Source organism: Moschus berezovskii, chromosome 9 (genome assembly GCF_049115385.1).
Source record: "Moschus berezovskii isolate FMDL1 chromosome 9, NW_MosBer_1.0, whole genome shotgun sequence".
Taxonomy (NCBI): Eukaryota; Metazoa; Chordata; class Mammalia; order Artiodactyla; family Moschidae; genus Moschus; species Moschus berezovskii.
Genome location: NC_142468.1, coordinates 66616689 through 66642916, shown reverse-complemented (window position 1 = coordinate 66642916; position 26228 = coordinate 66616689). Strand labels below are relative to the sequence as shown.

The window sequence follows — 26228 nt, the reverse complement described above, 5'->3', positions numbered from 1 at the left end:
TGTAATAAAACTATGGAAACTGGTCTGAAATCAAAGTGAAATGAATTTGGAGCTGTCACGGGAGATTTCACTTAGACCCTACCTCTAGTCCAATGACACTTAAAAATCCATTTGGCTGGAGTCAGATAAGTTGTTTAGATCTGTTTCTCTGTGTGTCAGGAATACCGTTAGGTTTAAGAACGTGCAAAGCTTGCCCTAAGCCCAGCCCAGGGAGAAAACACCTTACTAATGTCCTGGAATAGCTCCTGAATGGAAACAGTGTCCTGCTAGGCTCTGTTAGGTTAATTCAAGACAGGCTGAGTTCAGACATGAATTCTCACAATAAGTCACACCTACAATGACCTTGGGAAAGAGGTAGTAAGTTCTATTGGTGCTGTCACCCTTCAGGAAGTCACCTTATACCTGTACCTCTCTTTCATTATACTAAAGGCAGATGGCAATTTTCTAATATTTTTAAAAATGATTTTGAAACCAAAATTTATAGTTATTTACTCTTCAAAATTACTTTTTAAGACCCAAGAATGATGGTGATAAGAAAATCAGATATGAAATGGTATTAAATACCAAATAACTAGGGAGATGACTATATTTACATTCAAAATAAACCAAGTCTTTTCATTATTATATGTAATTTCAAGTACATTAGCCAAAATGAAATCAGCATTATTTACAAAAGTAACACTCCATTGGTCTTCTAGGATTGAAGTTAGGGAATCAATGTACTTTTGAGATTAATTCATCTGAATTCAGGATACATATGTATATATATGTGTGATATGACAAAAGAGGTGATAATCTTGTATACAGAAAAGATATATGAACCACCAGACAGAAGAATTAATTTTTTTGAAAAGATTCTGAGCAAGTATGATAAACTGCATAAATTACTGTCATATAATATGTATATAGCACTTTAATTTATAAAATATTCCTAAAATCATTTTTACTGATTCCATTTCATACCTGCTTGGTATTTTAATTGAGTACTTCTACTAACACAAATTTTACACATGAAGAAAAACACAGTAAAAAAAAAAGTCAGGGACAGGATTCTAGGATTTTGAAAGTCCTTCCTTCAAAGGGAAAGCCTACTGACTTCTACTACACACTCTTAAATGAAGTCTTGGAAACTGAGTCTGAAAAATAAAACAAAAAAATCCACAAAACATTAAGATGAGCAAAACCAAAGATCAATAGCTGCAGGTAGAAATAAAGAAAGCTAATTCTAAGTATAGATGAAAACAGCTTCCTTAACATTAGACTATAAAGAGACAAAAGCAATTCCTATACTCAGGACATTCTATAAACAGTCTAAATTAATGATCTGCCCATAAGCCATGTGCATCTTTTAAAGGTTTAACTCTCTAATTCACAAACATTTCATTAAGGCATGAATTCAAACACTTCCTTTCTTCTGTTCTCTAATTGTATCAGTACACCTTTCTACAAAACTAGAAAATGACCTCAATCTTTTCCATTTCTTTCATATTTTATTTGTATTAATGCCTAGTCCTGAGTGTGACTAGTATCAGTCTCACGACTTTTTAGTTCTGATAAAGTAGCATCATTATTTTACAGTTACCCGATGTTTAGAACTGGCCACACAGCAAGAGACAAACTGCAAATCAATTATTTGCACTTTAACTTACAAATTATCCTTTTCCTTTCCTCTCATTCAAGGGTAATGCTATTAAGATAATAAAAAATGTGGTAAATCCAACATCTATACCAAATAGTCTCTCTTCCAAATGAAAGCAATGTGGTTTATACAAAATATCTATATTTCATTTTGTTTTCCTAACAAATAATTTAGAAGAGACAGAGGTATTAATTTATGGGTTCCTACTACAGGAAGAATAACTGGGTTATAGGAATAAATTCTGGGTCTATTAAAGAAATTAAATTTTAACCATTCAAATTTCTTTGGGCTATTCAAATTTCACTGTAGACTTCTTTTATTTAAAGCATCTTTATATATAATACTTTACACAAGTGCCAAAAACTATGAGTAAAAGTTTTTTTAGAAGTCCCAGAAAAGACGGATTGAAATAAGTATTTCTTGGTGGGCCTATAATTATATATTGCACACATGGCTATAGGATTTAATAGTTTTCAAGCCCCTTCATACAATATTGGAAGACACTTTCAGGATAAATAGAGTCCAACGATCCCCAACTTCCACAACCTATAGGTTTCCATCACAGCATCTATCATACTTAAATAGTGAGAAGACTCACTGGGCTTTGAATTCTTGATCCCTAGCACAGTACCAGACACACAGCAGATGCTCAGTAAAGGTTGAACATATGAGTAAATCAACACTGGATGCCTGAGTTCCTTCCATGAAGCTTCTCCTAAGTGATAGTCCAATCTTTCATTTGAACAATTCACAATGGGCTTTTTTTTCTCCCCAAATTGGTCCACCCAGTCTTTAGTCTTCTCTGACTGTTCATATATTAAACTATCATATATACATATTAATATATAGTTATATACATATAATAATGTATCATATATATGTGTGTATATATATATAAATAATTCTAGAGATGTAAACTCATAGAAGCAAAACTTTTCCATACTTATAGTGACTCAAATTTCCAGATCAAAAGAGAAATCCATGGTCAGACAGAGGACACTTAGTCACTCCCTAGTTAATGCACATGCATTCAACTCCCACAAAATCCATTGCAAGTCATGTCTGACTCTGCAACCCCATGGACTGTAGCCCGCCAGGCTCCTCTGTCCATGGGATTCTCCAGGTAAGAATAATGGAGTCGGTTGCCATGTCCTCCTCCAGGGGATCTTCCTGACCCAGGGACTGAACCTGGATCTCTTATGTCGCGTGCATTGGCAGGCTGGTTTTTTACCACTAGAGCCATCTGGTAAGCAATCAACTAGGTGGCAATCAATCCAAAAAGTTTTTACCTTTACATACTATTAAAGTATACATCTACCAACATATTACATGGCTCATTCACTTTTCAGTGGAAACTGAGTCACTCTGTGAGCTTTAATATAGTCACTCTAGGTGTACGAGGGCTCCAAATATTCAGTGGACACTGGAAAAGTCACATGAAGCTACTATTTCAGGTAAGCTGCACGACCGAACTGTCTCTCATGTCTTCATTGAGATTTTCACAATTCACAATGCAAGCCCTCACATTTGATTGAACTAATTGCAAAGCCTTCTCACTGGCTGCTGCCGCACCCATTCTCTCTACATGGCTCACAAAGACCATGTTACTCCCCTCCCTCAAACCTGGCAGTTTCCTGTCTTGCAGCCCATATACCTCAGCATGGCAGGCCAACATCCTTTATCACCTTACTTGTGCAGTTCATCTTCAGCTTCCTTTCTTTGCCTTACCATTCTGGCTTACTTATTTAAATACTCTGAATTTTGGTGTTTCAAGCCTCTGTGCCTTTGTACATGCTGAGATCTTTGCTTGACACTCCTGCATCTCCTTCCAGCTAACTTTTCCTTCAAAGTTCTCCTGTTTTTGAAAGTAACATATCTTCACCATGGTAAAGACCCTGATGCTGGGAAAGACTGAGGGCAAGAGGAGAACGGGGCAACAGAGGATGAGATGCTTAGATGGCATCACTGACTCAATGGACATGAGTTTGAACAAACTCTGGGAGACACTCAGGGAAGCCTGGTGTGCTGCAGTCCATAGGGTCTCAAACAGTCAGATGTGACATAGTGACTAAACAACAATGGTAAATAAAATCAGAAAATAAGAGACAATTAAAACACCCAACATTGCATGCTCCTGTCCTAGGCAGATTTATCTATCCTCATTTGTGTACACAGCTCCACCACAATCACCTCATGTGGTTTAAATTAACTGTTTAGATTCAGGTCTTCACTGTCAACCTAACAGGACGATACCAATTGTTTATCCCTAAGGTATAGCATAAAACCTGGAACTTAGCAGACACTTAATAAACTGAAGGACTGAAAAGAACAGAATTAAGTCAATGTAATCAACTGCTGACCTGAATCTCCTAGTACTGGTATTAGTAATTCCTGTAACACAGTCAGAGTAATCCTCTTAATAGATGCTGACAGACAGATTACAAAAATATTATGTGACTCTTCTTGTCCTGCTCCCTCCCTATGCATTATTTTACACCCCCAACCCCTGCTTTCTTCTTCTGAACGTCTGAGAAAACAGTCAATGAGTAAAGTTCTTCAGTAATTACAGTCCCCTGATATGAGGAAGGTTGGTCTGTGTGACTAACAGAATATGGCAGAAGTGATGACTGCCCCTTCTGAGATCAGGTTATAAAAGACAGTGTGGCTTCTACCTTGGTGGAGGGTGTTCTCTCTGCCACCAAGCCTCCCCAGTCTCTGTCTCTCTCCTCACTCACTGAAAGAGCCAGCTGCCGTGTCAAGTATGGAAAGCCTGAGCGGTTAGGAACTGAAGCCTCTGGCCAACACTCAGTGAGGAACTGAGGCCTGCGAACAACTACGTGAATGGCCTTGGAAGTGGATCTTCCCAGCCCAGTCAAACCATATGATGATTTTCCTGGCTAATAGCTTGGTAGCAACCTCATGAGAAACCCTGAGCCAGACCTAACAGACTAAGCCACTCCTGTACTCCCAACCCTCAGAAAAAGTGTGAAATAACAACTATTGTTTAAACAGTATTCTTGCCTGGAAAATTCCACTGACAGAAGAACCTGAGTGCTACCGTCCATGGGTTGCAAAGAGTCAGAACAACTGAGATAAATTTGGGGTACTTTGTTACCTAGCAATAGGTAACATATAGGTGGTATTATTATTCTCCAGTCAAATATATACTATGTGCAAAGTAAAATGCACTGTTTTTCTAAAGGACTGTCTAGAGCCAAGAGATTGTGTGGTACAATCTGCCACAATATTCTGCAAGGAATAACTCTTCCATTTCCACATTAAGACCCAAGTCCAACTTCTCCCTACCAACAGTGATTACCCAACACCACCTGAAACTGGTCACCTTCTTTACTACAATCACTGCCATTCTGGTCCAGTAGTCAGACCTCTTTCAGAGCAATTATTTCAGTTTCCTTCTCTACACTTGTTCATTTATGCCAGCTTAATTTTGCCTCTCCATTTGCTAATCAAAACATAATTTAATATCTTTCCTATAAACCAAAGCTTAGTCTTATTCTGATCCCTGTAAATCTGCATTGTTCAGCATCTTTTTAGAAATGATTAGTAGTGTGTTCAACTTCATAATCATTTACCCTGATGGGTAAAAAATCTAATTTCCAAAAACAAACTCAAACCAATTTCTTTTCAACCTAGCAAATTTATCCATCTTTCAAAATATATACATGCTATGTGTATACTAAAAATTTTATACATGCTATGTGATAACTAGTGGTTTCATGTGAATGGATAAGGAAAGCCCTAAACAAAGTTCATAAATCAGTGCTAAGAAACAGAGAGAATTAAAGACAGCTGAAGTTGTCATCAGTTAATTTAATATGCTAGCTATATTTGTAATATAGATAAACTTTGCATTGCCTATTTTCATAGTTCTTACATATTTTAAGATACCAGGACATTTTTCCTTTCACATCATCATAACAAACAAGCAAGCTTGAATGAAAAAGATATAAACTGTTTCCCATCAGGATATGTCGTAATTTAAAATATTCAGATAGAATGGTAAAGTGTGTTTTATCATACTATCTAAGCTAGAGCATATAAACAAAGCTACAAAAGATCTAGAGAGACTAACTGGTAGCACTCCCTATTTAATATGTCTGCAGTTAAGTTAGGGAAGTAATACTATCTGCTTGCAAAAGTGAACTCTGAATGTAGGCCGCAAGAAAAGAACCAAGATATATTTTTATCCCAAGCTCCCCAAAATGAAGGAAATGGTAAGTTCAGTACCTTAGACATAAGTGTACAATTGATGCAGCTTATATTTAAGAGACCTTCAGTTAGGAAAAAGATTTTTATTTAAAGATATCTGTAAATAAGATCAAATGCATACTATCAAATATAATACACAAGTCTTTCAAAAGCTTGATAGAGAAAACACTGCAGATAGTGTTAAGAGAATCATGCTGCTGCTGCTGCTCAGTCGCTTCAGTCGTGTCCGACTCTGTGTGACCCCATAGACGGCAGCCCACCAGGCTCCCCCGTCCCTGGGATTCTCCAGGCAAGAACACTGGAGTGGATTGCCATTTCCTTCTCCAATGCATGAAACTGAAAAGCGAAAGTGAAGTCGCTCAGTCGCGCGACCCCATGGACTGCAGCCCACCAGGTTCTTCCGTCCATGGGATTTTCCAGGCAAGAGAATCATGAGAACGATTTTAATGGACAGAACAGTATTGATGGGAGAGAAAAAAAACACCAGGTGGAAGGGAGCCAAGGCAAGCCTTTATGAAGGGAAGCACAGCAGATGCTGTTGGAAAAACACTTGAGCAAGTGAGTATATAGCTAAAAGGGTCAAAGAGAAGAAGAAACTGAATCTGGCAAGGGGGAAAGAGGGAATGAATGGGAAGAGGCAGCAGGGAGGGCTGTGGAAAAAGAAATTCAGGGAAGGGAGGATCTGCCTTTAGCCCACAGGCACCTTTGTACAATTTGGAAAAGAATGCCTCTCAAAGAGGAAACAGCCCTAAACAAAGATGCACAGTTCAGCCAGCAAAGTTTGGGCCAGATTTCAGCCCCAACTTGTTCCCTCGGCTAGGTCACTTTATGCAGTTAATAACTTGTAAAGAGGGAAAGACTAACTGACTCTGATGAAGAAAGAGACAAGCATTTATTTCTCTATTTTGAAGTGCAGGTAAATTCCTACTGAGCTGTACACAAAATCAAATTTTGTTGCCTTTTCTTAGTATCTTACACCTAGTATACTTACACTTAGTATCTTACATGTGTAGTTCTGTTCTAACCAAAAACATTTCAGCCTGGGGAACAATGCTGTTACTGGTGAGCTGGAAGAGATCATTGCTAGATGACTGTGGCATTTAAGGAAGCCTGGTATTCCACCCATCTAAGCAGATACACCTGCTCTGGCCTGAGATTTGCATACAGTTCCTTACTGCCTCTGGATCTGGCTTTTGTGGGTCTCACGTAGTCAGAGGGCACCAGTGCTTACTGATAATAACAGGGTAACAGGTATCCCCATCTAAATGCCCAGACTTAGTGCAAAAAGTAGAGTTTCCTCAAAATGTTCCTTTGAAGGCCTGTATCACAATTATCTTCAACTGCTTGTTAAAATGCAGATTCCTGGGTTCTCACTCTCCCAGACCTCCTGAAGCAGAAGCTATGGAAGTGAGGCTGGGACTCTATTTTGTGAACAATGGACATTAAAGGTAGAGAACTACTATCAAAATAAAAATTAAATGTGGAAAAAAGGTTGGAAAACCACTGTTTAAAAGGAATGAATGTAAAATATGAGAAATTTCTGGGTGAAGGTTATGCAGAAGAAACAAAAAATGATACCCAGTAACAGTGTACAGTATAAAGTATAAACCATGAATAGTTAAATATACGCCATCTTCATATAAAATATAAAAATTTCTAGAATTACAAATTTTTTAAAAATATTATTATATATACATATATAGACACTTCTTGGGGTCTAATTATGTTATTCTGAAATTAGGTTATAATGACATTTCACATATTAGGTTGCTTATCCTGTCAGAAAACCACCACACTTGAGAAATTTCGCAATGGGAGATTAACTACAGAAATTAGCCCAGACATCATTCCCTTACAGTGAAAGTGAAAGTCGCTCAGTTATGTCCCACTCTTTGCGACACCATGGACTATACAGTCCATGGAATTCTCCAGACCAGAATACTAGCGTGGGTGGCCTTTCCCTTCTCCAGGAGGGATCTTCCCAACCCAGGGATCGAACCCAGGTCTCCCGCATTGCAGGAAGATTCTTTACCAGCTGAGCCACAAGTTGGAAGCCCAACAATACTGGAGTGGGTAGCCTATCCTTTCTCCAGCAGATCTTCCCGACTCAGGAATTGAACTGGGGTCTCCTGCATTGCAGGCAGATTCTTTACCAACTGAGCTATCAGGGAAGCCCCATTCCCTTATACCCATGTGCCAAAATTAGGCCTCCACTGAGAAATCTTAGCTGATAAATCCTTTTTTAATAGCACCTTGAGTGGATGACAGAAAAATGACAGGAGCGAATAACTTACCGCTGTAAGGGGTCCTTCCGCTTGTGCCTCCATTGGACTTGTGGGTGTCACTGTAATAAATTGACTAGCAGCTCCAGCCTGGAGTTCTAGCCTATCTGTATATTGCTCTGAAGCAGCAGTGGCAGGGCACTCCACAGAAAGCACAAAGACCACACCTGAGGTTTCCTTCTTTAAATGATCATTTTCTGCCCAAGGACCCAACTGGAGCTTTTCATCTTGAGGCGACTCCTCTAAGACTTGGAGGACTTCGGGCTCCTCATCGGAAGGGCTTCCAGTTGTTTTATGGCCTAAAGCCTCATTTGTCCTAAAGTCCTGAAGGTCCTGTTCCTTGTCCACAATCACCCATTCTTTGGAATCAACCTCCTGCTTGCAGGAGCTCAGGTTAACAGCTACAAATCCATTGCTGCCACCACCGTCTGCCTGCTCAGGAGTGTTGGCAGAGGTAGGCTTGGAAGCATCTGGAAGATATTCTTCATCATAGTGCCAGATGTGGTCTGCACGGGACACAGCTGGAACACAAGGCTTATGAAGCACAGCAGGGAGAGTAGATTCTTTTCCTGCACTGGGATCTTTCTGCATTTTCTCCAAGCTTAAGAAAATGAGTACAAGTTACTTATTTGTCCTAGGGAAAATACTTACTATATAACCTATATGCTCTATACAGAACTAATATTTACCAATAGATGAGAGAAAACAATATGGATAAAGCATTAAGAACATTTCACAAGTTAATAATGCTCTTCCCCACCTGTCATAATCCTGTTTTGGAAGACAGAGCCCATGGGAAGAAGATGACTCTCCTGTTGCCAGGCAGGAGAGAATCTTAACCAGGTTAACTAGGGTGACTTGTGTGATCCATTTCATCTTTGCTTTGCCAAGGCAATCACACTGCCCTCTTCTCTCTGCTCTGAGGGACTGAGGGAAAACTTACCAGGGGCTTTTGCCTCAGCAGAAGCCCTACAAAATGGAAATGAGGACACATCAGGCAAATACTTTCTGAACTTGTTTTGTCTTCAGAGAGGTATATAAATGTATATTCATTCAAATAAACTCCTCCAAAGACAGGGTTAGGCAATAATGAGACTGGCGATATTTGGCTGCACTGGCTTCTGAGAACTGCTCTCACCTGCAGGGAAGCAGTTGAAGCAATACCCCGTTCCTCTCCTTTGTAATCAGGTGCTTCACTTCCTTCCACTGTTCCCAACTCATTCCATGTTTTGGCTTGAGCTCATTTTCTCAGAGTACTTCTGTTCTCAACTCTGTCTTGTCTCTCAGCTCTTCTCTCAGCATGGACCCTCTTTTAGTTCCATTCTTTTGTCAGACTAATTCTTTCCCAAACTAAGCTTTTATCCCTATCACACTTTTATTTTTATTCCCAATCTCATGCACAACTGAAAATGTTTAAACACTGCCTCAGCACATCCTTTTGATCACATCACCATAGACACAAGCTTACATCACATAGCTGTGAGAATGAATGAGTACCATGTGAAGAATACATAGCTATGAAGGACTGCTTAAATGGAAGCTAGACTGGACTAGTCCAGAAGTGGCTGAACTGTCTTCAGACACCATAGCTACTATGTTAGTCAAATACATGGCACTTCTAACCTCATAATCATTACTGACAGTAATCACCAGGGATATATATTGAAGGATGTTACTATTATTAAAGCCACTCAAGTCTTAATATTGCAAAAGCCTTCTATAATTCAAAAATATATCTGAAGTTCTTTTCAAAGTTTTGTTTCAGTATTTTTTTTAAATCACAAATGGAGATAACGGGCCTTATAACCATGAACTACAAACAGTGGTTACCTATGTATATAGCTCTCTGAAGTTCCATCTTTTCTTTTGTCTAGGTAGAACAATAAACAATCACGTCTCTTTTTCCTATAGCATTTATTCATAGAAGGCTTTCATTGAATTGAACTGCCTATCACTTGTATATATATAACTTTTTCCCCTGCTTCATGTACTCTTCCACCTTTTTGCCTATTGCCATCTTTCCTAGGCCCTCTCTAACTTACACCCCTCCATTCCAATAAGAGAGATCACCTTCCAAAGTCATTTCAAAATGTTCATTTAATTCCTACCTAGTCTTAGGAAGTTACCAGCTCCCACAGCCAAAGGCTCTATGTTACAGGACTGGGAACAATATTAGAAAGAAAGTCACATTAAGAATGATAATGTTAACTAAAAAACATGGATGATGATGACACCTTTATCAAATCAGCATTACAAAAATGCAAGAACTCCTTATTTGAAAAATTTTACATAATAGAAATTAATAATAACAACAGTATTTTAGTTGCTTTGAAAAAAGAAAAACTATTTTATACCAGGTCTCAAGAAACTTGTCAGTATCTGGCTTTGGTTCCAATGCCAGGCGTTTCTCCAGCTCAAAGCTGTGTATAGAACGTAACTTTCGCACCAATGGAACATCTCTGTCTGGCTGAGTAATCTCTGACCGGACACGAATTGGGGAAGCAAGGCTTGGAGCATTCAGAATACCATTTGCTTGACCATGGCTATTTTCCTCTTCAGTAGCAGCCTAGGCAAAACATTAAAGAAAAACATGAAAAACAGTCGAATCACTATACATGGTAGGAATCACTGAAGTCTTTCAATATAAGCAAGTGTTTGAGATGTTTTTTCAGAAGATTAGGATATTTTGGCTAGTTTAATTCATTACTATTAGACTATTAACTCTTTATTAAATAAGCTTTCTTTTTTAAAAAAATTCATTTATTTTAATTGGAGGCTAATTATTGTATTGGTTTTGCCATACACTGACATGATAAACAAGTTTTCTAAATTTATTCTCAGATTCAGTATTTTAGTGTTTTATATTCTGGTGAAATAATGCCATTTTTAGCAACATGGATGGACCTAAAGATTATCATACTAAGTGAAGTAAGTCAGATAGAGAAGACAGATGCTGTATGATATCACTTTTACGTGAAATCTAAAATATGACGCACATAAACTTATCTATGAAACAGAAAGACTCACGTGGAGAACAGCCTCATGGTTGCCAGGGGGAGGGGATGGGGGAAGGGGTGGAGTGGTAAGCTGGGGTTAGTAGATGCAAACTATTATGTATGGAATGGATAAACAACAAGGCCCTACCGCACAGCACAGAGAACTATTATTCAGTATCCTATGATAAACCATAATGGTGAAGGATATTTTTAAAAGAATATATATATATATATATATGCATGCATAACTGAATCACTTTATTGTAGAGCAGAAATTAACACAACATTATAAATCAATTATACTTCAATTAAAAAAAAAATGAGTTAAAAAAAAAAAGAACAGTTTGCTCCCAGGAATTCCCTGTGGTTCTGTGGCTAGGACTCAGAGCTTTCACTGCCTTGGGTCCAGGTTCAATCCAAGATTGGGCAACTAAAATTCCCACCAGCCACACAGATAAGAAGAAAAAGAACAGTTTGCTTCTGGTACTATAAAGACAGACAGAGGTAACACTACAAAAATCTGACACCAACTTCCTGACTACTTTTCACTACTTATTCCTGACTACTACTAGTCCAGAATGGAGAAGGAAATGGCAACCCACTCCAGTGTTCTTGCCTGGAAAATCCCATGGACGGAGGAGCCTGGTAGGCTACAGTCCACAGGGTCACAAAGAGTTGGACACGAGTGAGCGACTTCACTTTCGCTAGTCCAGAAAGTTCTTACCAACAGCCAGACGCACAGGGCAGCACATCACTTCAACGCAGAGAATGTTTCTGCAAATGACTCTCACATTCTGTTAATTTTTTAAAATTATATAGTTTGAAAATATAGTATGTATTGTCCAAAGACAGGCCAAGCTCCTTAAAAGTGATCACAAAGATTCTTTTTAGGATATATTTCCCATTCACAAAGAACGACGAGCCAACTGTCTATCAGTCTTGTTAACAGATATCAGCCAGGAGTCTCATTTTACATCTATAAACGTTAACCTCCTTCCCAACTGAATCATTATTAAAAAAGACAGGAAGTACCAAAAACTAACTTATTTGTAATTCACTGTCCCTCCATCACATTTATCTTCATCTTATTGTCCATGAAAATAGAAATGACCGGAAACAGTAAAACTGAAGAGAAATTTAGGGACAATCTACCCCAAGATAGTATACTAAAAATCATTTAATGCAGAAATCTGTATCTCTCCCCATTCCTACAAGTGGAAAGTGAAAAAGTGAAAGTGAAGTCGCTCAGTCGTGTCGGACTCTTTGCGACCCCATGGACTGTAGCCTACCAGGCTCCTTGGTCCATGGGGTTTTCCAGGCATGAATACTGGAGTGGGTTGCCATTTCCTTCTCCAGTGGATCTTCCCGACCCAGGGATCGAACCTGGGTCTCCCACATTGTAGGCAGACGCTTTACTGTCTGAGCTACCAGGGAAGTTCACCTGCTTCCAATTCTAATGAAGAAAAAATCATGTTACTTATTCAAAATGCACTTTGTCAGTTCATGACCAATTTGATGCTTTCCACTTCCAATCCTCATTTCCTCTCCTCCATTTGAGACAGTTTTCAGAATGAACACTTAGACCTCCATTGGTCTCCACTATGGAAAAGGGCCAGAGTCTTGCCGTTTTATTTGGAAAGACCATTAAATTGGCAAAACTAACCAAAAAATACTGCAATCATTAATATATAAATAACTAGCAACAGACTGTTCTACTTATTCAAAATTGAGAATCATGATACTCTGCTAAACCAATAGGAGAAAAACAAGACAGAGACAGATATTTCCTATGCAAGAAATACACACCTTACAAATCCCAAGTTTTATCTTATTCCTGTTGGTATCCATCTCTTCCCAGACATCCTTCTCCTGGGGACGAGGGTGTCCCAGAGACCCAGGCAATTTATCTGGTGACACACCAACAGGGATGCCATTTTCTCCATCACTAAGCTGTTCATCTGGAAACACCTCATCTGTATTTTCTCGAAGCATGTCTCCTGGGATGGGAGTGGCGTTGGCAATTCTGAAAGTGATAAATGAAAAAAAGAAAGAAAAAAGGGCAGAAGTTTAAAAACACCAGAATCAAAAATTACTATGGGACTATCCTACATTTTGTTTCTAGATTTAAATGATGAAGTCTATACATAATTAAGAAAGTAGAACAAAACAAAAATCTCAGAAACTTAGGGAATGCCAATTCTACAAAATAAATGGCATTTTGATCAACAGAACTTTCAAGCTGATTTAAAAACACAAATTCTGCTACAACAACTCTCTAAGTTAGCAATCACTTTAAAAGCATTTATTTTCTATTGGCTCTTTGTGAATTTTAATATATTCTATTCTTAACCTATTTTTCTTAGAGAATCACAAAAACTATAAACAGAAAAATATTGTGCTATGATTCTTGCTTTCAAGAGGAAACAAGAAATTTTCTAACTATACAGTTCATATGGTTCTGTATGAACTGACCAGGAACAAAATAGAAAATATTAATTGGCATTTGTCCATATATTCTTTCAAAGCAATTTCATGTCCTATTTACATAGTTGGTCATCACTCCCCAAGGCTTCAGGCCCATGAGGGGCTTTTCTAGTTCTCAGTTATAACTCACTAAGTGATCAGGCCCCTGCTGGGTCTGATGTTCTATAACTAGTATGTTTTATGTTATAGACTACAGTTTTTTTTTTTTTAATATTGCTGACTGAACGTAACATTTAGCACACAGTAAAACCTTTTCTTAAAGGGATCTGCAATGTCTAAAAGTAGGAAAAAAATGCCTTCAGCAGATTATACTGACGCACACAATTATTATGAGTGGGAAAATAGATGTCTTCTCAGTGAACCACTCTGAAGGCCCAGGTGTTATACGTATGTCATGCTGTGAGAATAAGAAAGATATATGTGACAGGAGCACATGGCCTGTGTTTGCAGGCAAGGTATAAATTATAGAAGCAGATTAGGGATAAACATTAAGAAGATATACAGAAGAACTGGATAGATGTCAAGACAAGAAATGAGACTGGACATCCTTTTCATGCCCTTTCCCATAATATAAGGTAGGAGTCGGCAAATTAGGGCCTATGAGCCAAACCTGTTCATCTGTTTGTGTAAACACTATGTGTGGGACACAGGCATGCTCATTTGTTTACATACTGGCTATACTACTTTAGCACTACAAAGGCAATGGTGGTGGCGACAGCAGAGCCCACAAATATTCATCTGGCCCTTAGTTAACAGGTAAGGCTTGCTGACTCCTGATCTAAAGCATCCTCTTACCTTCTACACTTTCTCCCTCTACGAAGAGCTAAGAGTTGTGGGACATAAATTATCACTTTTTCTCTTTAACACTGATTCTCTAGGATTTTCCAGGTATTCGACCATATCATTTGCAAAGAGAGAAAACTCAGAGGTCAGTGAACTTTTTTTTCAAAGAGTCAGATAGTAAATGGTAGGCTTATGGGTCTAATACTTTGCAGGCAAGAAGGATACTAAAATGAGTAGACAAATGTCTGATGAAAAATAAGTATATTCAAGCAGCCTCAAAGTATCCTGGGTAGTAAAACACAAAGGGAAAAATAGCAACTTTATGGTAAAAAAACCTAACATCACCTTAACCAGATTACCAACATTAATATCATCAGTAATAAGACATCTTGACATTACGTATCCCCTTATTCAATGCTATCAATTTTTCCCTTATCTTGGCTTTAAATGTATCCCACAGATTCTGATATGGAGTGTTTTAGTTATCAATATTTTTCCTATAATCTCAGTTTCCATTTCCCCTTTTACCTTAGAGTAGTTTGATAGAAGGTTTTTAAGTTTCCAGGTGGAAGGGCCTTTGACACTCTTTTGTTAGTAAACAATATCTGTTTCTATTACAGTGTGATCAGATAATGTAACATTTCTGCTTTGTGGAACTACCTCTGTTTGGTGACCTGATAACTGATCAGTTTTTATGAATATACCAGGGGCACTTGAATCTCTATCATCAGGGTATAGGAGTTGAAAAATATGCCTAAGGACTACTTTCCTGTGTTGTCTACTGTGTTTCTTATTCTTCATTCAGCTGAATTCAATCTTGAACTCAATTGTGAACACAGACTGAACTGTATTACAATCTCCAGTTACTAGTGTGTTTCTTTGTATCTTTGAATCTCTGGTATTTGTGGCTTTCTAAAGATTACTTCGAGGAGATCTAACCAGTCCATTCTAAAGGAGATCAGTCCTGGGTGTTCACTGGAAGGACTGATGCTGAAGCTGAAACTGCAATACTTTGGCCACCTCATGCGAAGAGTTGACTCACTGGAAAAGACTCTGATGCTGGGAGGGATTGGGGGCAGGACGAGAAGGGGAACGACAGAGAATGAGATGGCTGGATGGCATCACTGACTCTACGGACATGAGTTTGATGATCACCGGGAGTTGGTGATGGACAGGGAGGCCTGGCGTGCTGTGATTCATGGGGTCGCAAAGAGTCGGACACGACTAAGTGACTGAACTGAACTGAAAGATTACTTCTGTGATTCTGGCAACTAAATATTAATAAATACTATGTCCCATTTGTGAATTGTGACATTTAGCATTAAAAGTACCCCTCCATCTCTGTAACTTTTAATGCTTTCTGTGGTTTCTTTTTCTTTACTTGAATGCTACATTGTTTGATATCAGGATTGCTATTTTCTATTTCCACTTTCCTGATTTATTTTTGTCTATCCCTTTCTGAAATGTGTTTTTATTAGTGTATCTCTTGTATACAGCAATGTAAACGGAACTAAAAATCTTTTAATAGATGTGCCCATGCATATTTATGTTGATGACTGCTAAGTTTGATCTTAATCCTGTTACAGTATTTTATGAGTATTTTGCTATATTCTCTATAAGACAGTCACTCTTTGTACTTTAAAACTTTAAAGAATATATATTTTAGAAGGTTTGCCTTTTTGTTTTAATGGTCACCTTTGGATATTTACCTTTTAAATGCTTAGTCCCATTTTCTTATTTAATCTTTTGTTATTTAGTTTCTTATTTGTAAAGTGAAGTGGCTGGAACAGGGTGATGGATTCCAAAACCAGATAAGCATGAGAAACATCTGATATGTATGAACTTCTGTTCCACATGCCTAGACATTCTGATTTAGTAGGTCGGCTCTGAGTCCTACAAATAGGTATTTTAAACAAACATGTATGGTGGTTCTATTGTAGCTAGTCAGGGTCTCACATTTAAGAACTCTTAGACTAACTAACTGGGCTTCCCTTGTGGCTCAGACGGTAAAGAATTTGCCTGTAATGCAGGAGACCCGGGTTCAATTCCTGGGTCAGGAAGATCCCCTGGAGGAGGGCAAGGCAACCCACTCTAGTTTTCTTGCTTGGAGAATTTCCATGAACAGAAGAGCCTGGCGGCTACAGTCCAAAGGGTCACAAAGAGTTGGGACACGTTTGAGCAACTAACACACAGACTAATTAGGGATACCACCTCTAATTCTACGGGTCCATGTAAGCTTTTCTGAGTCAATAAGCTCTAGTATCTCATCTCAATATAAAAGGAAAGCAATGGATTAGTGATAGAGAATCCCAATTAGGTGACTGTATGATTTTTCCCTATTTGCTCTTTCTTTTAAGCCAGTTTAAAGCAATTAGAGAACAGGTTTTAAAAAAGGGGGGGAGGGGTCAGAAAAAAAGAGACAACTTTCCCCAAATAAAAAATAACACAGCAACTGTATGAATGCATATGTAGAGAAAAAGACATTAAATAACAAAAAAATACCAACCTCTTTCTAACACACTCTGAAAATTAATCACTTTCATAAGAGGAATAGCTACATGTTTTGTTCCCACTAAACTTAAGCTGAAGATAGTTAGAAATAATTGTGGCTTGTTGTTTCCAGGATCCCATATATCCTTTAGTAGTAAATGCAACAAATGCCCCTATGCATTTTGAAGAAAACCTTCTGTACATCTGACATTAACAAGCAACACAAGCTCTAAGCTGCCATTTCACAGTATAACCTATAAGTACTTTCTAAGAAAAGTAAATGTGAACAAAGTCATGTATAAGAGCAATGGTAATTCCAGGAAACCCAAAGGCATCCCTATGTCTTCGCATTTGGTCATCTGAGACAACCTGGATGAAATAAAAGACATTTCTGCTAATAGAATGCATCTAGGAAAGACTGCTGAACCATCTGTTTAGGACATACCCAATTGCCGCAGGGGTCAAACGGGTATGCAGCTGAGGAGTGGTGGAAGTAGTAGTTGTGGTGAGGGAGCCATCAGTTCCAGTCTTCTCCCAGTCAAAAGGATCACTTTCAATTACTCCAAAGGCCTTGATGCTGTTGTCAAACACGGATGTAAGAAGCTAAATCACAAAAGGAAAAAACTGGAGTAAGCCCACAGTGAACACAGTCACTTTATTCTATAAGAGAAAGCACCACAGACTCTTATGTTAGTTTGGTAGTATCACTTTTTAAAAAAGGCTGATGATACAAATAGGGAAATTTGAATAAGGACTACATAAGGATGATGATGTTCAATTAGCATTGATTTTTCTCAATTGAGATACAGATTTTTAGTTATGTAGGACAATGTATTTTATGAAGGAAGATAAATAATGAAGCATCATACACAGAACCTACTTTGTGATGACTTGGCAAGGGGAAATAAGTATTATATGTCTATGTGTGCATTCAATCATCTAAGTGATCAATTTTTTTTTTTTTGGTCAAAAAGGAATATTTTTATATGCTTCAACTTAAGTGACCAAGGTTAACAGTTGGTATATTTAGGTTAAGAAAGGAAGAAAGAAAGAAAGTGAAGTCGCTCAGTCGTGTCCGACTCTTTGTGACCCCATGGACTGCAGACTACCAGGTTCCTCCGTCCATGGGATTTTCCAGGCAAGAATACTGGAGTGGGTTGCCATTTCCTTCTCCAGGAGATCTTCCCAACCCAGGGACTGAACCCGAGTCTCCCGCATTGTAGGCAGACACTTTACCATCTGAGCCACCAGCGAAGTGCCCATATCTAAGTTGCTGCTGCTGCTAAGTCACTTCAGTCGTGTCCGACTCTGTGTGACCCCATAGACGGCAGCCCACCAGGCTCCCCCATCCCTGGGATTCTCCAGGCAAGAACACTGGAGTGGGTTGCCATTTCTTTCTCCAAAGGAAATATCTAGGTTAAGAGGTATATAAAACTTCATTGTGCTTTCTTAGAATGTTTTTGCTTGTTTGAAAAATTCTTAAACTATGTGTATGAGTACATAAACTATCAAAAAGAAAACCTACTATTACTTTATATTATACATTCTTTTACTTTTTGTCTTTAAATTCCAAAAGTCTGGTGTAATATTGAGGAAAATTTCATAAAGATCTTCCTTTACTGTTTGATAGTAGGTAACATTTTAAATTTTATGGTTAAAACTGGATTAAACTCTCAGCATTTCTCTTACTGTTAGTATCCCAGCCTCATAGATTCGCCTTGCACATTTCCTGCCCCAGACCTGAAATCAGTACTTCTTCACTGGAGGATTTTTACAAAGATCTGTTTCAGGCTTCAAAAATACTGCTCTGACTAAGAAGTGGAGAACAGATGCCATAAATAAGGAGGGGGATGAGGGTGCCAGGATCAGATGACCAGTTAGGAGGCTACTGTCAACTGAACCTGAGTGGTAACGTGGAGGTGATAAGAAGTGGTAGGATTAGGACATAGTTTGTAGAGCCAACAGAACTTACTGATAAGAGTAAATGAAAGCTGTAAAAGTAAAGAAAGTATAAAGAAAAATTTATATTTCTGTCCTGAGCTCCCGGATAAATGGTGGTGAATCTGAGGATTGGGATGTTTAAAGTTTTATGGAGTTTAGGGAGGAATAGGGAATATAGATAGAGATTTGAGAGTCATCAGTGTACTGATATTACTAGGTATTATTTAAAGCCACAGACTAGATGATATGATTACGTAGAGTAGGCTGCAAAGGCTAAGGCCAAGGGCATTGCAACATTTAGATGGAAAGATGAGACGGACTCAGCAAATGAAACCAAAGAGTGGCCAGTGAGGCAAGAAATGGGTATGCGGTATTGACAAAGTAAAGAAACCACCTCAACAAGGAGATAGTCAAATGCTATCAATTATAAACTTCACAGTTATTTCTGATTATTTAATTGATTTCACCCAGACTGTAGGCTCCAAGAGGCTGGCACACGTCTGATCTTGCTCACCACTATATTGAACAGAATGCCTTCTATCAAAGAGTGTCATATTGTGATTTAAATGAAATATATATCTGGTCATTTAGAAGACCAAATATATATTTCTCATATATATTTGGTCTTTGTTCACAGTTCCTAACTCACAGCTCCCCAAACTCTTGAAATTTTCTGACAGATAAGAGCAATGGGAGCATTTTTTGTTATAGTATTCGATCTCTAATCCTCAGTTCCTAAAATCACTTCAGAGCCATCAAGGGGAAATGTGTGTCTTCTTATTCATAACAAGCTCCTTTCTACCACAACTGGGTTTATGTTACTAAGGTAACTTTTGGAAAGCACCAAAGGATGGAGGCTGCTCATCAGAGGAACCAACCGTATGATTCGAGGGTTGGAACTTTCAGTCCCACACTTGTGTCCTCCAGGGGAAGGAAGAGGGCTGGAGGTTGAATAAATTACCAAGGCTCAGGGAACTCTGCTCAATATTATATAATAATCTAAAGGCGGAAAGAATTTCAAAAAGAATAGATACATGTACATGTATTACTGAATCACCGCTGTACAACACATTGTTGATCAAAAGTTAAAAAACAAAAAAAATTTTTTAAATGACCAATGGTCAATGATTTAATCAATCATACCTATGTAATGAAGCCTCCATAAAAACCCAAGGATGGGGTTCAGAGACTTTCTGGGTTGGTTAGTACGTGGAGGTGCTGAGAGAACAGTGCCCTTAGAGAGGGCAGGAAAGCTCCACACCCTTTCCTCACACCTTGTTATATGCAATTCTTCTATCTGGCTGCTTAAGTTATATCCTTTGTAATGAAATGGTAATCTAGTGGAAAACTGGTTTCCCACAACCTGTGAGCCACTCCAACAAGTTAATCAAACTCATGGGACCCTCATAACTTACAGCCATTCAGTCAGAAATATACATGACAACTAGGACTTGCAATTAGTCTCTGAAGTGGAGGGCAGTCTCATGGAAATAAGTCATTAACCTGTGGAAATTGATACTATTTATCTCTGGGTAGATGGTGTCAGAACTGAGTTGAATTTTAGTACCTTAGCTGGTGTCAGAGAATTGCTTGTATGGATGTGAGAGTTGGACTGTGAAGAAAGCTGATCGCCGAAGAATTGATGCTTTAAAGAACTGTGGTGTTGGAGAAGACTCTTGAGAGTCCCTTGGACTGCAAGGAGATCCAACCAGTCCATTCTAAAGGAGATCAATCCTGGGTGTTCATTGGAAGGACTGATGCTAAAGCTGAAACTCCAATACTTTGGCCACCTCATGCGACGAGTTGACTCACTGGAAAAGACTGATGCTGGGAGGGATTGGGGGCAGGACGAGAAGGGGACGACAGAGAATGAGATGGCTGGATGACATCACCGACTCGATGGACATGAGTTTGAGTGAACTCCGGGAGTTGGTGATGGACAGGGAGGCCTGGCGTGCTGTGATTCATGGGGTTGCGGAGAGTCAGACACGACTGAGCGACTGAACTGAACTGAACTGATGGAGGAAAAAAAACATGTTGGAATTGTGGGTGAAGATCCCTTAAATGGTATCTAAAAACTGTTAAAGAATAAATGTTTATTTATAATAATATTTACTATAAGAGTCGCATGATCTTTTTGTTTAAGTCTCAAAGAAAAAAATAATAAATGTAGAAAAGAAAACTTAAAATGAATTGGGAAAGGCCTAGTTATAAAACCTGGGAATTTTTATTTTGGCCCCGTTTTCTTGGCATAAACTATCTGTGTTACAGCTCAGACTTTTCACAAATTCTCAGAGGTAGAGGAAAAAACAAAGGATGAAAGGGAAATGGACTGAGAAGAGGCAGATTTTGGACCCCTTTCCTGACTCTGGAACCTGAGATTCTCATCGGTCCCACAGAGTGAGACACTTCTTTCCTGAAAAGTGGAGTCCCTGGTCGTGGGGTCAGCATCTGCCTTGCTGCGTGAGTACTCAGACTGCTACTGCTCAGTGTTGGGCTGGTATTGGGTGGTAACAGGGATGGCCCTAAACAGTTTTTATGCCAGATGTACTTTTATCATGGAATTCCTTACATTTATCACAGTATTGAATGTTTTAGAAATGTAGCATTTACACCATTGGGCCTCAATTAAGAAATAGCTCATTACTACGATGATGATACTGGAAACCTGCAGGAAGGATGCAGGGCACAGAACAAAGGAAACAGAAGGAAAGCTAAAAGCACTCAAGCACTAAAGGCACCCTACTGAGAACAAATGTTCAGATGATTAGAGCTCTGCAGACACTTTAAAGAGCAAAACATTTCATATGCAGCAGAACAATTCTCTAATTCAGGACTATGGTTGCTCCAAATTCTAAACTTCAACAGACTGGGATGGGATAAACAGGACAGGTCAAGGACTTTTTCCAATCAGAACAGGAGCTCACTGTGCTTCTGTTTCTTTTTCCTGCTTCCTTTTTCTCAAACTGAAAAGAAAGCAAAGCAAAATCTGAAGAAACCTTCCAGATGATTCTGACACATCCCTCTAGGAAGGCATGATCTGTATCTCTCCATTGAGAATTACTGGAATCTAGTATACATCTGACTCCTTTACTTCTTTTATTTAATAATATATTCTTAGAAAATACAAACTTATTTACAGAGTCCAGGTTTCTCAAATTAGGGTAATGTGTACCCTCAGGGGATGCAGCCATATGCCAGAGAGTTTAAAAGTCATTTCATAAATGTGGCACAGTTTCCTAGAGAATTTTACTCAGAGCTAAGACACTTTATATATTTTATAATATAATGAACACAAGGAAGTTAGAAAGCAAAATTCATAGGAACCTTTAGGATAAATCAAGAGAATGCAGAGAAGTTGTAGACTCATGGCTGACATTTTAAGACTGGTCCCAGACCTCTTGAGAACATGCTCACACTCTGCTGCAATAGGAGAAATTGGTGACATAGTGTGAGAAACTCTAGAAGCATTAACATCATTAGGAAGGTGAATCTTCCTTGAATGGAAGTAGGGAAAGGAGGGAGGTTGGGAGAAGGAGACTGGGGTGGGGGGTGTGGAGAAAAGAAGAGGTCTAGAGAGATAACAGTGCAGTATTACTTTTTATGTGGTTACCGTTGTTGATTACTTGTGTCAACTGTCTATCCAGTTGTACTTACAAATTAGAGGTAGTTGTTTTTCTTAATCCTAATTCTAACGGGATATACAATAAAATGTTTTTCCTAAAGCAAATTATTCAAGATACAAAGTACATAAAAATCAAGTACTATGTCTGGGCAATTAGATTCTGAATAATTTTGATTTTCTACTTTTCTGTAATTTCCAAACTTCTTTTATAACATGTATTACCTCCAATAACAAGAAAACATTTAACAGAAACACATTATCTAATATAAGTTAATTGTATACATAAGCAGGTGTAGTCCACAAAAATGCATGGTGCAGCTCCTGACACATGTAACGCCCTTATTCTTCACAGTAATCAGTCATCTGACAAAGACACAGTGCCCGAGGGAAGCGTTATGTCCCCTCTTCTTAGCACAAATGCAATCAACAGCTTTATCAAATTTACCTCCACATGAAACCCCAGTTTGCCCTTTCAGAGAAAATGCAGATAAAGTCCAATTACTGTAAAAACAAGAACTATCTGCAATGTGATATTGGGGATTGAGAAGGCTGATTCCTGAATTCTCAGTTAATAAATGGTAAATTAATGGATCAATAAAGCACTTAACCAGTAGAGCACAATGGCAATGCTGTCTTGGCTGTTTCAAAGATAGATTATTTACAGCAAAAGAAACTGCCTCACTTTAGTGATAAGTAGATGCAATAGAGGAAAAGAAAGGTTCTACATTTCTCTCTTCCAGGAATTTTTTAGCAGCATTGGTAGAGGAAAAAAAAGAAAGAAAAAAAAAAAAACTGCATCCTTTGCAGAAAAAACATTAAAAAAAAGAAGAGAGATCAAATAAAGAGAATGAGTTGAAGAAGCTGCAGAGTTTTAGGCTGTTTTCACCACTTATAAGATACTAGAACAACTCAGGAGTGCCCCCTGGTCGGCTGCCCCAGGCAGCTGAGGCAGCCTCAGCCACTGTGCTGCCCGTTACCAAGGTCAGTTTTCAGGTGCTCATCAGCCCACGAGTAAACTGGCAATGTCTAAGCTTTAAGATGTCTCCTAAAAAGCCCAGTGAAAAAGATAAGCAACATTTCCTTTTTGCCTTAACAGGACAAAGCAGCATAAAAGAAATAGAAGTTCTCTTATTAATATTAATAACACAGAAGTAATGCTGAATAGAATACAAGAATGAAAAGTAAGATAACTGTAAGCAAATGCAGTGTCCCTGAGGTACATGCAAAACCTCTTCAGGTTAACATGATGCTTTACAATTCATAAAACAGTCTCAGAATTATCTCATTTATATCCTAACAACACTATGGGGTAGGTATTTTCACAGGTGAAAAAGAAAACAGGCTTAGAAAAGCCATACAAATGATGTGTAGCAAAGCTCCAACTGAAACAGATCTTTTAAACCCAGTGTCATTTCCACCATGTAAGAGTTATAGCCGGTCAGCAGGTGTTGGGCTGCACCCCGCAAACCCTGTAGTTGCCATGCCTCAAGACTGAAGAAAGATCCAAGAGACATCAATGGTTTACTAGATAGTATATTTTACACATCCGCAGCAAAATGGTCCTGGAGCAACACCTTGCAGTGCCTGGCAGACAGCAGGCAGACCACGGCAGCAATTGTCACTCCCAGGGGATGAAGGAGGCTACCACTTGCAGGGGAAATTGACATCAGCTTGGTTCAGCAGTTACCAGGGAAACCAGCAACTGGGGCAAATCCCTCAGAGCCCTCAGATTTACAACCATCACAAGGGCTGATGCTTCTCTTTAATAAACAACGAGGCAGAATCATTCTTGGCTAAGGACTAGAACAATCACTAGCTGGGGCAGGCAGGCAAGGATGTTTCCATGAGAAAGGTATAGGTGGGAAGCAGGAAATGGTTGAAAAGGGGATGTGCAGAGAGCAAGAGAAAAGCCATGTTAAGTGGTGTGACCATACAACAGGCAAGGCAAAACAGTATAAAATTGAAATTATCCTTGAAAGATTCTTAAGATGCCCACAAAGTACAGGACAGTAGTTATACTAGACGCAAAATAGCTCATTTTTTCTTTCAGCATTGGGAGAGACTTCTATTTCTTCAGATGAATGTGAATGAAACTACCTACATTTAGGGGCTATACTGTACCCCCAAACTACTGTTCTTTTAAACATAAGAATCAGACTCAGTACAGCCTGACTGCTGTTAATGAGTGACAGTGTGAGGCAACAGCAGATTCACAGGGGCACTGCGCCCTCACCCTCACCACAGGGCATGGCTGGCTGAGCCAAAGCACAGGCGGAATCAGACACCATAAAACTGTTCCATCTCCCGAATGTGCAGCTGAATTTAAGTGAGTCTAGAAAACATGGGTATTCTGTGACTCTATTGTATTCTACAGTTACATCAAATACCCATTCACTGGCTCAGACATACACTGAATGCCTAAGATGCTGGGTGCTAGGAATGCAAGAATGAACAAAGCAGTCTTGTCTCCAGAGTGTCTGCATTTAACAGAAGCAATAATCAGATTAAGCAGAGTTCGTTTAATTTGGCAAACTTTCATTAAATGACTGTCACTGTGCTAATTTCTTGAGAAAACTGAGCTAAATGTGCAAGGTCCTGGCTCTAATGGAGTTTATCTAGAAAGGTGACACAACAAAGTACTGCTCTCAGAGTTTAGCATAAGAAATCATTCCTGTCTGAAAGGAATCAGAGGAGACTGTTGCATCTGAGTCGGACCTTCAACTTCATAAGACAAGCAAGCAGGATTATAAAACACAGGCATTCCAGGCAGGACAAGCTGGAAGAAGGGCTAGGAGTCCCATCTGACTGCACTGAGGGGTCCAATAAAGCTGATACACATTAAGTACAACTGAGAATGAAGGAGATAATTAGAAGAGGGAAAGCAAGAATTCATCCGCTTCTGTCTCCACTGCTTAAACCCAAGTCAAGACCATCATGGTTCCCTTGCCTCCTGCCCAGGAAGGCGCTACCTCCCAGCCTCTCTCGCAATTATAACTGAGCCAGTGTGATGTAGTTCTAGTAACAGGGTACAAGCCAAAGTGTTCAGATCACTTCCACGTCTGTTCTTAACCCCCCAAACCTTTATCTATACTTGCTCTTCCCTTTCCTGATGACTGCAAAGGCCATGGATTAAAGACAGCAGAGTTAAAATATGGGTGGAGCCTGGCTGTTCAAGGTACCAGTAGAGAGTTGTCCAAGAAAGAGGCCCAACTTAACTACACTGTTTTGTGAGTAAAGAAAAAAAAAACCTGTGGTATTAAAACACTGATTTTTAAAATATTTTTTTCCAAGGTACATCTCAGTCTCTCTCAATACTTTCATAAGTAGTCTCTAATTCTCTGCCTCATTTGAACACACACAACTACAAAAGCGATCCTCTTCAAACACAAATTGGATCACCATGTTCCTGTTTATTAGACTTCCAGGGCTTCCTGTTGCACCAGAATAAACTGAAACGCCTGACGAGACCGGCAAGGCCCTGTATCACCTGGCTTCTGCCCTCCTTTGCGATCTCATCTCAAACTACACTCTCCCCTCAGTTACCGCATTCTAGTGTACTTTTCTTTCATTCCTTTCTTGCATCGGAGTGTATACACATGTTCTTCCTCTTGCTTATAACCGTCTTCCTCCTGTTTTGCTCTCCACGTAGCCATTATAGTCCCATTTTTTAGGGCTCAGCTTACGTGGGCAGCTTAACAGAGAACGAGAGAGAAACCTTCCAACACCTTATTTTATGGGATGTTCCCCCTTGTTACTCT

General features: G+C 38.9%; 1 protein-coding gene across 5 annotated transcripts in view; it reads right to left on the bottom strand.

The window, feature by feature from the left end:
• Positions 1–26228, bottom strand: part of TTBK2 (tau tubulin kinase 2) — a 137457-nt gene that overhangs the window by 13460 nt on the left and 97769 nt on the right. For all 5 annotated transcript variants that reach the window (XM_055435349.2, XM_055435351.2, XM_055435350.2 and 2 more), the window contains 4 exons: positions 17350–17507; positions 12954–13170; positions 10506–10717; positions 8164–8752 (listed from right to left, as the gene is read on the bottom strand). In XM_055435349.2, coding sequence (XP_055291324.2) covers positions 8164–8752; positions 10506–10717; positions 12954–13170; positions 17350–17507 — 1176 coding nt within the window. The remainder of the gene's footprint in view (positions 1–8163; positions 8753–10505; positions 10718–12953; positions 13171–17349; positions 17508–26228) is intronic.